This window comes from Rattus norvegicus, chromosome 2 (assembly GCF_021556685.1).
Source record: "Rattus norvegicus strain SHRSP/BbbUtx chromosome 2, alternate assembly SHRSP_T2T, whole genome shotgun sequence".
In the NCBI taxonomy this organism is placed as follows: domain Eukaryota; kingdom Metazoa; phylum Chordata; class Mammalia; order Rodentia; family Muridae; genus Rattus; species Rattus norvegicus.
In genome coordinates this window covers 111,445,573-111,460,592 of record NC_141535.1, presented here as the reverse complement: position 1 = coordinate 111,460,592, position 15,020 = coordinate 111,445,573, and the positions used below count along the sequence as shown (strand labels likewise).

Genomic DNA, 15,020 nt, shown 5'->3' with positions numbered 1-15,020 from the left:
TGGGAGGCTCCACAAAAATCTTAGAGGTTGACTGCCAGAGGACTCTCCGATGTGAAGTCTTTTTAAACAGTGCGACTATCCCGGCGTGCCATTCCCAGCTCCAGACTTCCAGAGGCTCACAAAAGCTCAGCAGCAAAACCCTCGCCTACAATGTATCAGGTCCTGTGTTTGGTCCCCAAGACTGTGAGAAGGAAATGCCTTCCTGAGACATATCTGCAAAGGCCGAGACACTCCAAGTTCCAGGTGCTTATCTTGACTCCCTTTCCCTGTTCAGAAGCAAACCTCACCCTTAACCTCAGCCCAGACACCCTGACAGCACTACAGAAGGAACCTAGGCTATCCGGGAGACTGTGGCTTCTAGCTTCCTCTCTTGGTGTCGCCACAGAGGCTGAAGAGGGATCCACAAGGCCCGGCGTGAGCCAATGGAGCCAGGTTTCCCAGCCCATTGGATTTCTCAGTCACCTCTGGAATGGCATAGCTCTGTGTGTGCACGTGTGTCTCACGGTACAAGCATGTGTGTGCACATATATGCAGAGGTCACGGGTCGACCCTGGCTGGCATTTCTCAGGATTTCACTCTCCTTCTGAGACAGTCTCTCACCAGCCTGGCACTTAGAGGGTAGACTAGGCTGGCAGGCAAGTGAACCCCAAGAGCAATTCCTCCACCTCTCTTGTTCTAGGATTACAAATGGGCACTTTTCTCCCCTTTAAGTGAGTTCTGGGGGTGGGACTTAGGCCTCCGTTCTTTTTTTTTTTTTTTTTTTTTTTGGTTCTTTTTTCCGGAGCTGGGGACCGAACCCAGGGCCTTGCGCTTCCTAGGTAAGCGCTCTACCACTGAGCTAAATCCCCAGCCCCAGGCCTCCATTCTTGCACAGTAAATACTTTGTCAAATGAGCAATCTCTCTGAACCACTCCCTCCCACCTCAAACTCTAAAGTGGAGGAGAAAGGCATTTCTTCCCCCGTTGGCATTTTATCTAAGACGCAGTCAGAGAGACAACACAATTAAACTAAGAATGTTTGAAAAGAGCCATTTGCAACTTAGCTTCAGCAAAGAGAATCAAACAGTCTATTTTCTGGAAGCAGCCATGGGATCCTCTCTCTGTAAATTTAGACTGTGTGATGTTTGATGCTGGCTGGAGCGGGCATGACCGAGTGAGCATGGACCATGTGTTGAGCTGATCTCAGTTTGTGTTGTCTGATTTGTGTTTGGGGAGGTTCGAGTTGAGCTGATCTTCCCAGTTTTTTTGCTGTTGGGGTGTGTGTGTGTGTCAGAGTTTGGAACCCATAGCGTCCCACATTTGAAAAGAGCAGTCTACCCCTGTGTCACCTCTGCATGGCTCCACCTAACGGCTTCAGGAACAGAAGAACAAAGCGAGGCAGACTTACAGTGAGGTAGGTGACCACGTGGTTTTCAGATTGCCACATACCTACTTAAGCATGTGGACACTGCACACTGTCCAATAAAAGCACTGTGGCTTTGGAAGCTCGTAGCCCCAAATGTTATGGACAATAAAAACAAGGCCCTGAAGTGCCCAGTGCTAATACCAGGACAGCCATCAAAGCCCACGCACATCAGCATCTCATGCAACTGAACCAGCAGCAGGAACCCACAGCTCGGCAAAGCTTCAAGCTCTCCTGACATTTGGTGGAATGTTACGTGGCTTAAGGCATCTACATAGAATAGCAAATAAGTGTACAATAAATTACTTAATTAAAAACAAAAACTTGAGCGTTTTCCACAACAAAAAAGGGGTGTGTGATAATCCCTTATAGAATTTAATATTATCCAACATCCTATGTGTATTGACAACCAAGACACAGGTTTATTATTGTGCTGGCTAACCTTGGTTGGGACAGCCAATGTTAGACGACCTGAATCACAGTCTGTAAGCCATTCTAATAAATCCTCTTTACATACACATTCATTCGTATATACACATACATGCACTCATTACATACATATCCACTCAATTGACCTATTCCTTTAGAGAACCCCAACTAACAGATTATTTCATATCACATCTTTGAAAAGAGAGTATGAATCTCTCTTGTCCCTTACATCCTATGGTCCAAGCAAAGGTTAAAAGACAGTGTGTTAGAAATACTCGACTTTATGAATGTAAAACAAGGCGGTCCTAGGTTATATAAATAAAGATATTACCATGTAGTCAGATATGACGCCTTTTATTTATCACATACATACCGTACAGTTAGTACGTGATACCTGCCTAGTGCCCTGGACAGCCCTAAGTAGGAGGCCCTGGCTTTACCAACATCACAAAATAAAGGCTTGTGTTGCTGGCAGGCCTGTCCCTGAGCCCTGCAGACCAGCACAGGCAGCGCGCGCACAGGAATCCCAATTCCTGCTGCTTATGACATGAGGTGACTCCATGTCCAGGCTGCCCCAGCCCATGAGCTCCCAATCCACAGGGAGCAAAGCCACCCCTAGGGACCCTGTGGCAGCCGGTCTCTCTGCTGAGGAGAGGCTCTGGGAGAACTCAGCATCTGCCAAGCTGCTGGATCCTCTGCCCTCCTTCTTGTTTTCATTGTGGGAGCATGCACCCTGACAGTCTTCTCTCTCACTTTCTCTCCAAATGCCTTCTCGTTCTACCACCCCAGACTTCACAACCCTGGTCCTCCGTCTACCTAGGTCTCATTGTCCCTTAAGGGGCTCTGTTCTGACAAGTCTTTGTTTTTTTTTTTCTTTTGAAGTTTGTTTTGTTCGTTTGTTTCTTGCAGAAAAGGTCTTACAGGTAGCCCAGGCTGACCTCAGACTCACTATGTAGACAAGGATGACCTAAATGTCTGGTCCTCCTGCTTTTATGGCTCTACTGCTGACATCACAGGCAAACACCACCATGCAGGGCTGGGGACCAAATCCAGGGCTTTGTGCAAGCTCTGCAAGCAACTGAGCTACACCGGCAGCTCCAAATACCACCTTCTCAAAGATGGCTTCCCCACTCCAAATACCGTCTTCCCAAAGATGGCTTCCCCACTCCAAATACCGCCTTCCCAAAGGTGCCTTCCCCACTCTCCAAATACTGCCTTCTCAAAGATGGCTTCCCCACTCCAAATACCGCCTTCTCAAAGATGGCTTCCCCACTCTCCAAATACCGCCTTCCCAAAGATGGCTTCCCCACTCCAAATACCGCCTTCCCAAAGATGGCTTCCCCACTCTTCAAACAGGCGGTCCTGCCCATAGATGCTCAATTCCTGCTCACTACCCACTTCCTATCGCTCATCACACTTAAACTTATGGGCCAAGGTTTTTGGACATGTGAGGGTGAAAGCTACATCTTTCTCTTTATATATCAGGACTTAACACTGCAATTGACCCAGGAGACAAAAGTAAATTAGCATTCAAGGGAAAGAAGGGGGGCTGGAGAGATGGCTCAGCGGTTAAGAGCACTGACTGCTCTTCCAGAGGTCCTGAGTTCAGTTCTCAGCAATCACAGGGTGGCTCACAACCATCTGTAATGGGATCCGATGCCCTGTTCTGGTGTGTCTGAAGACAGCTACAGTGTACTCACATACATTAAATAAATAAATCTCTTCAAAAAAATAAAAGGAAAAGAAAGGAAAGAAGTGAGCCAGTGAGAATAACTGTGCTCCCAGGTTAGACCTCTGAACAGTCTCTTTGGGGAGAATACAATGGTCATGTGATGTTGGCTATCTTTCAGCTACAACACGAGATATAAGGCTTTCTGTGGCTATCCTTGGCCCAAACCCCCTTATCTCATAATTACTGTCCACAGTAAGTGAGCACTGAATAATCTGTCATTTGACCACAGCACTCCTCACACACACTTAGCTACTCTGTGCTTTAAGAGGTGTCCAACAGTTTGACACTGCGTCACAATGTTACCATCTATAAATACATCTCAGTGTATTCATAATTATCCTGGGACAGATGTAACCCATGGGCTAGCCACAGGTTGGACACGCCTGTGAGAGCACCAGAGGCCCTTTTATTCCAACTGTCTAAACTGATCCCTAGACACGTCTGTGAGGTCCCCATCGCAAGTCAGCATGGTCTCCTCGGTGTTCACACTGCAGCCTTATATAAGGTGCTGGAATGCAGGTGAAGCATTCCTGTTTTCTGGTCCCAGGAAGGATCTCTCATCCCATATTGCTTATGGGTGTCAGTGAGCTGCCTGAAGGTGCCCCTGTACTGTGCTCATCCCAGTGGTGAACATCTGGGTGCCCATTATCCAGAGTTAGCACAATGGGAAGGTAAGAAGAGAACGGAATGGCTTCTGAGTTTTAGGTCTTTCTAAAAATCTTGAACATACCTAATCAACCTTTCAGGGTGTTACATAAGCCTAGACTAAACAGTGACACCTGTGTCACTGGAGTTGAGAGACTTCAAGGTAGAGAAGGGTGTGTAGCAAGAGCTCAGGGTGTGTAGCAAGAGCTCAGGGTGTGTAGCAAGAGCTCAGGGTGTGTAGCAAGAGCTCAGGGTGTGTTGCCCACTGTTGCTACTGAAGTCCTGAGGGTAGGTAAACAAGAGCCGGCTGAGGTTAGATCCTCTGGGTGCCAAGTGAAGCAAGCCCGATTTCCTTCCTTCTCTAAGCCTTTGAATAAGTACAGGGAGCAGAAACCACTGAAGGGCCCCTAAAGCTTCTTTAATACCACATTCCAGGGCCTTGTTCTAAGGGCTTGGCTCCTTCTATGTCCCGTGAAGACACCGTTGTTGGTTGAATGGCTCCTGCTGAACTTCACACAAGAGTCCTCAGAGATCTGACAGGTTAGCTGCAGGTTCAGAAGAGCAGGGAGCTGTACAAAGCAACTACAGTTAAATCTGCCGAGGTGGAAGCCTCCTCAGCCACACTGTGTGAGCCCAGGCTTCTGTTACAGGCTGGGGCTGCCTGACACCTCAGTACAGCAGCTCTGCAACCTAGACTACAGCAGGAGGATTCCCTGCTGAACACCAGAGGCCCTTTTATTCCAGCCATCTAAACTGATTCCCCTAGACATGTCTGTGAGGTCCCCATCCCAAGTCAGCATGGTCTCCTTGGAGCCTCACACAAGATGCTGGCACCCATGTTCCTGCTTTCTGTCCTGAGGAAAAATCCATGATCCTACCTCAGATCGGCAATAGGGCATGGGGGATGAAAGCCACGAATGGGAAGAAGGCAGAGGAAAGGGAGAACTGGAGGGGCCTGGGTCATATAAGCAGTCAGTGCCTTCCCTGTCTGGTCATGTGGCATTATTAGTTTCCTCTGACCTAGGCTTGGGAACCTACAAAGCTTCTAGCCTATAGTCCCGCATGCCACCGATGCATCTGCTTAGCTAGCTGACTACTGTAGAGGACTCACTTGCTATTCTGTGAGGAAGATAGTAAGATACGTACCGTGTGGGGGTGTGGGCATATATGTCTGCACAAGTGTGTGTGTGTGTGTGTGTGTGTGTGTGTGTGTGTGTGTGTGTGTTGTACATGTGTGCTGCTTTGCACTCCTGTAAATGTGTGTGAGGAGGTCAGAGGTTAACACTGGGTGTTTTCTCTATTTCTTTTTACCTATTTTTTTAAGAAATGGTCTCTCAGTGAACTCGGAGCTCAGCAGCTCAGCTAGACTGGCTCACTAACAAGCCTCCAGGGTCCTCCTCAGCACTGAAACCATAATAGCAGGCCCAACCACATCTGTTTTTGGGGTTTTATCAGTTTGTTCTGTTGTTGTTTGGGTTATTTGGGGATGGGGGAGTGCTGGAGATATTAACCCAGGTCTCTATGCTTGCACAGAAACACTTAACCTACCGCGGCGTCAGCTTCCCTATGCTTGGTTTTGGTTTTTGTTGTTGCTGATTTTGTTGTGGTTGATTTGAAACAAAGGGCCTTACTTTACAGCCCAGATTGTCCTAGAAATTATTACACAGACAGACTAGACTGGCCTAGAACTCATAGCAGCTCTCCTGTCTCTAGCTAAATGCTCGGACTACATGCATAAGCCACCATGCTATACTGCCCTGGATGATTTATATGAGAATTTAGAGATCCAGACTCTTCATTCACCTATGATACAGCCTGTAACTGAATCCCCTGTGAATGCGGGGAAGTTTTTTTAGAGCAACCGACTCAGCAACAAACAATCTCCACTACCCCCACGAGCATTAGTTCCTACTGAGAACGTAGATCAAACGTGTGGCCCTTCAAACACGGAAGCTGGCTTCAGAGATAAACAGAGGAAAGTGGCTGGAATTTCCCACGCAGCTGTCCAGGACCTTCACAGAGGGAAGTCTGAGTCAAGAGACTGAAAGCTCTGGGGCCAGGCTGGCATGAGACAGTGATGAGATGTGTCGTTGCCATGGCAACAGCTGCCAACTTATTCAGATACTTCATAGTTGCTCAAGAAACCGGCGTGTGAGAGAGCCCACAGAGACCGGTCCACCGTTTACTAACAGTTCCATGTCTGGTGTTTGCTGAGCACAGTGCTGTCTTCCGAGGGTTACAGAAACGTACTTCAGGAAAACAGTCCTGGCTGGCAATGAGGTTCTCTTTCAAATCCCAACTGTTTTTAGTTTTAAAAAGTTTCGGTCAGACTTACAGTAAGACTACATTTTAAAAAGCCTGGGCGTACGGCTCAATAACAGGCTCTCTGAATGTATGAGGTTCAGTCCCTAGCACCGCAGACAACAAATGCATAGATATTTAAAGTAAATCAATGTATTACTAAACCCCGTTCAAAAAATATGGAGTAGGTAGACACATCTGTCATCCCAACATTTGATGCCGCATTTTATTTTTATTTACTAGACTGTTACTTAGCATTTCTTGTTAATAACGATGATGACTATTGGAGGCTGGAGCAATGGCTCAGCAGCTCAGAGTGCTTGGTACTCTTTCAAAGGACCAGAGTTTTGTACCAACACCCATACTGGGCAGCTTACAAACACCCGCAACTCCAGTCCTAGGGACGTGACACACTCTTCTGGCTTCTGTGGGCAGCGGCGTTCAGGTGCACATAGCCACAGACACAGACAGGAACACATACAAAATAAAAACGGAAATCTTAGTAGGAGCTGTGACCAGCGGTAGCTACTCACTCAATAGAAACGATGACGGCGTTCAGCTCCTCGGCCATTGCTGTGCACAGCTGGTCATAGTAGCTGATTTCTAAGAGAGAAGAATGAATCACTACAAAGGTGGCCATTCCCCCTGTCCACTCTCACGCATCGCCATGTGTAGATTGTTTTCTAGACTGAGACAATAATAACAACAAACACTAAACAGTGCATGTGAACCAGGTGTGTAGCAGTTGCTTCTGACCTCAGTACCTGAGAGGCAGAGGCAGGAAGATCAGGGGTTCAAGGCTGCCGTAGGCACTACGCTGGGATGTGTGAGACTGCTCAAAACCCCAGAAACCAAAAACAGAAGAGGTTAGGGAGAGAGGAAGGAAAGAGGAAAGAGGGAAGAGGAAGGGTGAGGAGAAGGGAGGGGGTTCAGGGGAGGGAGGGATGGTTAGAAAGGGAGGGAAGAACGAAAGGCAAACAGACACACTCAACTGCAAAACTTAAACCTATTTTATAATAAAATGTAATTACTACAACAGGAAATCAGTACTGAGTGAGTTTTTAACTTATGCTTTTAACTTACTAAACATTTATTTCATACCCACCACCTCAATTCTGATTTTGAAGCTCTTCAAATATACACTATCAAGACAAATCACAGCAAATGGGCCATTTCCACCTTAGAATTATAAGATTTTATACTTTCAACATCCTGTGATTCGGGAAAATTAGCAATGTGAGGAATAGGGTGGTTAGTTTCTTTCTGCCAACAGAGAAGCAGAGTTTTAGGAAGTCTTATTTCCTAGAAAGGAGACTCAAATGCCCTCAGGAACAGAATTATCTTAAGAGGTAAGGATTGACTTCTTGTAATTTTTCTCCCAATCCGTTAAAACCCACCAGACTGGGATGTAGCGCAGTTGATAAGAGCATCCGCCTAGCAGGCATGAAGCTCTGGGTTTGAACCTCACACCACATTAACCTGGGAAGGTAGCAGATTGCTGTAATCCCAGCACTCAGGAGGGGAAGGCTGGAGAATCTGAAGTTTAAGGTCATTCCCAGCTACATAGTAAGGCTAGCCTAAGTCCATGAAACCCTGCCCCCAAACAAACAAGCAAACAACAAAAAAGATTTACTCTTTCAGCAGAGGGCCTAGTGTTTCCTTCCTTAGTGATAGGGAAGTAAGTACTCAGAAGCAGAAAGTGCTTCTAAGAAGTCTTCAAGCCTTCTAGAAGACTGCACGCCCATCTGTAGACACGTGCCAGCCCAGCTCTCCCTCGGGCCCACCAGTCAAAACTAAGGGGGCAGTGGCCAGGCTGACTTTCATAACCACACATTCTGCCATCTATACTTCCTGTCTTGGATAGGACTCTCAGCTGACACATGTCCAGGGCCACAGACTCCGTCCATCCAAGGCAGCGACCCATCTTATTTACTTTGAATCTCTGTCTCTAGCACACAAGAGTGATTATAAAGCTTAGCACTGTCGATTCTACAAGATGTACAAATCACCTCTGGGCCTGTCTGCGACAAGTTTCTAGAGTTGTTAACTGGGGAAGGAAGACACATCCTGACTGGGGACGGTAGGATTCCCTGGGTCCTGCTCCTGGACTGAAGAAAAAAGTAACAACAACAAAACGGAAGATACAATGTGACAAGTCACCTCACGTTTCTGCCCATGGCCTTCCTTCCTGCCCAGATGGATGGCCTGTACCCTCAGAATGTAAACTATAATAAACCCTTCCTTCCTGTCTTAGTCAGGGTTTCTACTCCTGCACAAAACATCATGACTAAGAAGCAAGTTGGGGAGAAAAGGGTTTATTCAGCTTACACTTCCACATTGCTGTTCATCACCAAAGGAAGTCAGGACTGGGACTCAAGCAGGTCAGGAAGCAGGAGCTGATGCAGAGGCCATGGAGGGATGTTTCTTACTGGCTTGCTTCCCCTGGCTTGCTCGGCTTGCTCTCTTATAGAACCCAAGACCACCAGCCCAGGGATGGCAACACCCACAAGGGACCCTCCTACCCTTGACCACTAACTGAGAAAATGCCTTACAGCTGGGATCTCATGGAGGCATTTCCTCAAGGGAGGCTCCTTTCTCTGTGATAATTTCAGCTTGTGTCAAGTTGACACACAAAACCAGCCGGTATCCTTCCTTCCTTCCTTCCTCCCTCCCTCCCTCCCTCCCTCCCTCCCTTCCTCCCTCCCTCCCTCCCTCCCTTCCTTCTTTCCTTCCTTCCTTTCTTCCTTCCTCCCTCCCTCCCTCCCTTCCTTCCTTCCTCCCTCTCTCCCTCCCTCCCTTCCTTCCCTTCTTCCTTCCTCCCTCCCTCCCTCCCTCCCTCCTTCCCTCCCTTCCTTCCCTTCTTCCTTCCTTCCTCCCTCCCTCCCTCCCTCCCTTCCTTCCTTCCCTTCTTCCTTAAGTTGCTTCAGTGTTTTGTCATAGCTATGAAGAACCAAGGGATACAGTGGCGACCCATGGTCCAGGTCTGCCTTCAACTGTAAGTATCTGCATTAAGAGTCACGTCCTGAACAAACTCACGTAATCAGTGGGAACAAGCCTGTGAATAATAGAAGACCTGATGGGTGTGGAGCTAAATGAGACGGAGTTGTGAAAGAGAGTTGAACATTCTATATTTTGTGAATTAAAAGTTCATATAAAAACATAATAAAGGAAGAGCCCTAGTTTGAATCACTTTTTCTTTCTAGTTTGTTAAAATTACATTTGTATTTGTGTGTATCTTGTGTCAGGATGCCACAAGGCCCACGTAGAGGTCAGAGGACAAGTTCTGGGAGTCAATTTTCTCCTTTCACCATGTGGGTCCCATGGATGGAACTCGGTCATCAGGCCTGGTGGCCAGCACCTCTGTCTGCTGGGCCATCTTCCAGCCTGTGATATGCTTTCTGTGGGGAGAATACCAAAAGCTCTGGACTGCGGATGAAGAAGGAGGTCATAGTACTACAGGCAGGAGCCTGAGCTTCTGAGACAGAATGTGCTCATGATGTGGTGCTAAGCAGCCGGCTTCTTTGAAGTCGGGCTCCAAAGAAAATGCCTCAGCCCTTGGAAACACTGTTTTCTTTTAATAGCTGCATACTTTCCGTATTTTACTCTTTGGGTTTCAAAAGCTAATGCTGACTTACCACGTGTTAAGCAATGCCCAGTCTGTTGTGTAAGAAGAAGCCTTCAAAATCAAGTCGATAAGGGCTACAGATAATTACCTCACGAGCTGGTAAATATGGTAACTTCTGGTAAAGTTGAGCTTATAGTCATAGGGAGAGCCAGTATCACTGGATTATTACAGTAAGTCGTCTACGATTTAGATCACGGGAGCCCGTGCGCGATGCACAATACTGCCACCTAGGCTACGTTCTTTGCTCAGAAAATCCGTTCAAAGAAATCAGCACTAAGAAGTCATCCAACAAAGGCTGGGGCTGTCGGCTCTGCTGTAGACCCAGCCATTGTCTCAGATCAACGAGCAATGGTTTCAACCCCCCGTGCTGTAGGTGGGAAGACACAAAGGAAGACAGGGAGAAAGACAGGAAGAAAACAAGGAAGAAAGGACGGAGAAACCACTCTAGGCCATAACCACATAAACGAGACAAGCACTGATAAGGTGGCCAGGGCGACATGGAAACCAGGATGTTCCCGAGAACCAAGGGGCCCTCCCAGAGCCAAGCACACGGAGCCACCTGAAGATGACGGGGACTTACTTGCACTGGCCAAGGCCCAGCCTCCTCCGTGGATATAGACCACACTGCGGCGCAGCGGCTCATCTGGTTTTGGAGGGCCTTCGAATACTCGGACCTCCACGCCATCGAAGTCAGTGTCCGTCACCTTCACTCTTGGAGAAGACCTTGCGCTTTTCTTGCCAAAAGAGATGATGATGAAATTCAGTGTGATCAGATGGTGGCTCAGTCCCAGGGAATGTATCAGGTTACTCTGCAGGGATGTGGAGAAGAAGCGGGGAGACGGGGAGTCAACTGTTAGCATCAGGCAGGTACGCAGAGTGGGGCTCACCAAAACGTGGGGGGTGTTTAGCTTGCTTTTTTTTTTTTGAGACTAAGCGTGTGTGTGTGTGTGTGTGTGTGTGTGTGTGTGTGTGTGTGTGTATGAGAGAGAGACAGAGCAGGAGAGAGTACACCAGAGAGCAAGGATCTCACTATGTGGCCCTCTCAGACCCTGACACTTGCTATGGTAGACTGGGCTGGCCTCAGTCCCACAGAGATCAGCTACCTTTGCCAACCAGTGCTGGGATCAAAGGCAGGCAAAAAAAAAAAAAAAAATCAATACACCTGGCTTGTTTTGCTCTTTTGAAACAGGGTCTTTACTCAGCATTCCAAGCTTGCTGACCAGTGACACTTGAGTTCCTGCAAACAACTGTTCCTGGCTCAGGTGAGTGTCACTGGACACATCTTACATCCCATAGAGGGCTAATATCCAATATATACAAAGACAAAGAATTCAAGAAGTTAGACTTCAGAGAACCAAATAACCCCCATTTAAAAATGGGGTACAGAGCTAAACAAAGAATTCTCAACTGAGGGATCTCAAATGGCCAAGAAGCACCTAAAGAAGTGTTCAACATCCTTAGTCACCAGGGAAATGTGAATCAAAACAACCCTGAGATTCCACCTCACACCAGTCAGAATGGCTAAGATCAAAAACTCAGGTGACAGCAGATGCTGGCAAGGATGAGGCAAAATAGGAACACTCCTCCATTGTTGGTGGGATTGCAAGCTGGTACAACCACTCTGGAAATCAGTCTGGAGGTTCCTCAGAAAATTGGACATTACACTACCTGAGGACCCAGCTATACCACTCCTGGGCATATACTAAATGATGCTCCAACATATAACAATGACACGTGCTCCACTATGTTCATAGCAGCCTTATTTATAATAGCCAGAAGCTGGAAAGAACCCAGATGTCCTTCAACAGAGGAATGGGTACAGAAAATGTGGTACATTTACACAATGGAATATTACTCAGCTATCAAAAACAATGACTTCATAAAATTCATAGGCAAATGGATGGAACTAGAAAATATCATCCTGAGTGAGGTAACCCAGTCACAAAAGAAAACACATGGTATATACTCACTAGTGGATATTAGCCCAAAAGCTTGGGATACCCAAGATACAATGCACAGACCACATGAAGTTCAAGAAGAAGTAAGACCAAAATGTGAATGCTTCAGTCCTTCTTAGAATAGAGAACAAAATACTCACAGGAGGTAGAGGATAAGAGGGACTTAGGAGGAAGAGAAGAGGGGTGGGGAAAAATGAGGGCAGTATCATGTATTAGAGGACACTAGGATGATATACAGAGGTCAGGAAGTTGAACAGAGATATGTAGTGATGGGGGTAGGAAACTTGGATAGCCACCAGCAAGTCCCAGATGCCAGGAAAACAAGAGGCTCCCAGGATCCAACAGGGATGAGATTAGCAGAAATGCCCAACAAAGGGGAAGGAGAACCTGTAAAGACCATATCCAGAGGTTAGGCAAGGCCCCAGGTTGGAGGATGGGGCCACCCACTCATCTCTAAATTTTCAACCCTGAATGGCTCCTGTCTAAAGGAAATATAGGGACAAAGTGTGGAGCAGAGACTGAAGGAAAGGCTATCCAGAGACTGCCCCACCCAGGGATTTATCCCATATACAGCCACCAAACCCAGACAATATTGTGGATGCCAAGAAGTGCAAGCTGACAGGAGCCTGATATAGCTGGCTTCTGAGAAACTCTGCTAGAGCCTGACAAATACAGAGGTGGATGCTCACAGCCAACCATTGGACTGAGAATGGGGTCCCCAATGGAGGAGTTAGAGAAAGGACTGAAGGGGTTTGTAACCCTTCAGAACAACAACAATATCAACCAACCAGACCCCCCACACACACACACAGAACTCCCAGAGACTAAACCACCAACCAAAGAGTAAACATGGAAGGACCCATGGCTCCAGCTGCACATGTAGCAGAGGATGGCATTTTCTGGCATCAATAGGAAGAGAAGTCCTTGGTCCTGTGAAGACTCCATTCCCCAAAGAGAATGCCAGGATGGTGAGGTGGGAGTGAGTGGGTAGAAGCAAGGGGAGGGGGGATGGGATAGGGGGTTTCTAGAGGGGAAACTGAGAAAGGGGATGATATTTGAAATGTAAATACATAAAATGCCCAAGGAGGAAAAGAAAAGAGAACATGTCAATAAACTATTCCCCTTTGGGTCTTAGAGCTAGCAATATTTCCCCTCCCCCTCTCCCTCCTCCTCCCATCCCTATCCCCACTCCCACACCCTCTCCTGTCTTCCCCCAAACCCACTCTCCAGTCTCCCCTCCCCATACCCACTCCTACACCCTCTTATTTAATGGAGCATTTACACAGAGCCTAGGCAAATGCTCCCAGACTTTATCATTTATTTTGCAGTGCTGGGAATCACTGGGGCTCACCCAGAGCTTTGAGAATGCTACACAAGTGCTCTCCTGCCAAGTCATACTCCCAGCCCTGACAAAGTCAGGGTCTCACTAAATAGCCCAGACGTCTTTCTGTAGCCCTCTCTTGAGCTGAAATTTTAGACCAGGTGGGATTGCTTTCCAAACAATTGTAATATGTTCATTTTCTAAAGCCAGCTTAACTTTCCAAATAACTGAACTACAGCTGCAATAAAACACCCAGACTGGAGGAAGAATACTGAAATGCAAATAAGTATTTCCCAATGTTTTAAAGCTTTTGTGTTTAGATGTGCCTAGTCTCTTGATAAGTGGGAGAAGTCATGCACACATGAGGACAAACGGCATAACCAGGAGCTTTGCCCAAACAGTTAAAGACTACCCCAGCTAGGTGCAGCTTAACCCCTGAATGCAGGAAACAGAGGGATTGCTGCAAGTGAGATCCTGTCTGGGCTGCACAGAGTTCCGGGGCTAACCTGAGCTATATAGTAAATCCTTGTCTCAAAAACAAATAAAAGGATATCTGCACAGAGGCCTCATAGAAAGTACAGTTAGAGAAGAGCCCTGAATCCCAGCAAAGATCTTTTGGAGTCATGGCTCACGGCGTAAGAACACTGCGGCTCAATCATGAAGACCAGAGTTCAGACCCCAGAACTCACATAAAAGCCTGGTATCCTGTAAATTCCCATAGCCTCACTCTGAGGCATCAGGTGCCCTCTTCTGGACTGTACACACACACACACACACACACACACACACACACACACACACACACACACACACACACACTTATACAAAACCACAAGTAAATAAGCCATTTAAAAAAAATAACTTCTTTCAGCAAAGGGCACAGCTGGAGAGTAGTGGTGTTTTATTACGGACTATAAAGTCAGGATCTGACAAGGTAAGTTACTGCTTCACGGCAGGCCACATTCATCCCTCAGTCCTGACTCACTGACGCACCCACTAAGATAGTTCTCTTGACAAGCAAACCCATCTGGGTTTCGTTTGGAGTACATGCTGAGCCATGATCACTTGACTCGGTTTACCTCGTCTACCAAGGAAATGCAGAAAACGTTCATCATACACCCACCAGGTGGCATTTGTGAAAAATAAGAGGAGGAGGTAAGTGATCTATCCATGAACAGCATCTAGGGAGTAATCATTTACCATAGCAACAGGAAAATAGATATTGATAATTCAACCTCTATATATGCTATGACATAACTGTCCACTTCACTGAAGAGCTTAAAATAATTGTTAATACCATCATGTTAAATAAATGGAGGGCCAGCAAGATGGTTCAGTGGGCAGTGGCATTTGCCGTCAAACCTGACAATCTGAGTTCAATTCCTGGAGCCCAAATGGAAAGGGAGAACGGATTTCCTGCAAGTTACCCTTTGACCTCCACATGCTGGCCATGGCATATGTGCACACGAACAATTAATTAAACAAAATACTGTAAATAAATGAGTAAACAAATACATATAGAGTGTGCTTGTGTGCATGTGCAATTCTAAACTTAAATTCTTTAGCAAATTAGAAAATGGCATTTGATTTGCATGGTGAAAACTACAT

At 46.8% G+C, this 15,020-nt stretch overlaps 1 protein-coding gene across 2 annotated transcripts in view; it reads right to left on the bottom strand.

Annotated features, from left to right (window-relative positions):
• The window catches only part of Nceh1 (neutral cholesterol ester hydrolase 1), a 60,644-nt gene that overhangs the window by 12,153 nt on the left and 33,471 nt on the right, over positions 1–15,020 (bottom strand). For both annotated transcript variants that reach the window (XM_087618991.1, NM_001127524.2), the window contains 2 exon segments: positions 10,714–10,942; positions 7,042–7,111 (listed from right to left, as the gene is read on the bottom strand). In XM_087618991.1, the coding sequence (XP_087475117.1) occupies positions 7,042–7,079 (38 nt within the window). In that variant the 5' untranslated portion in view covers positions 7,080–7,111; positions 10,714–10,942.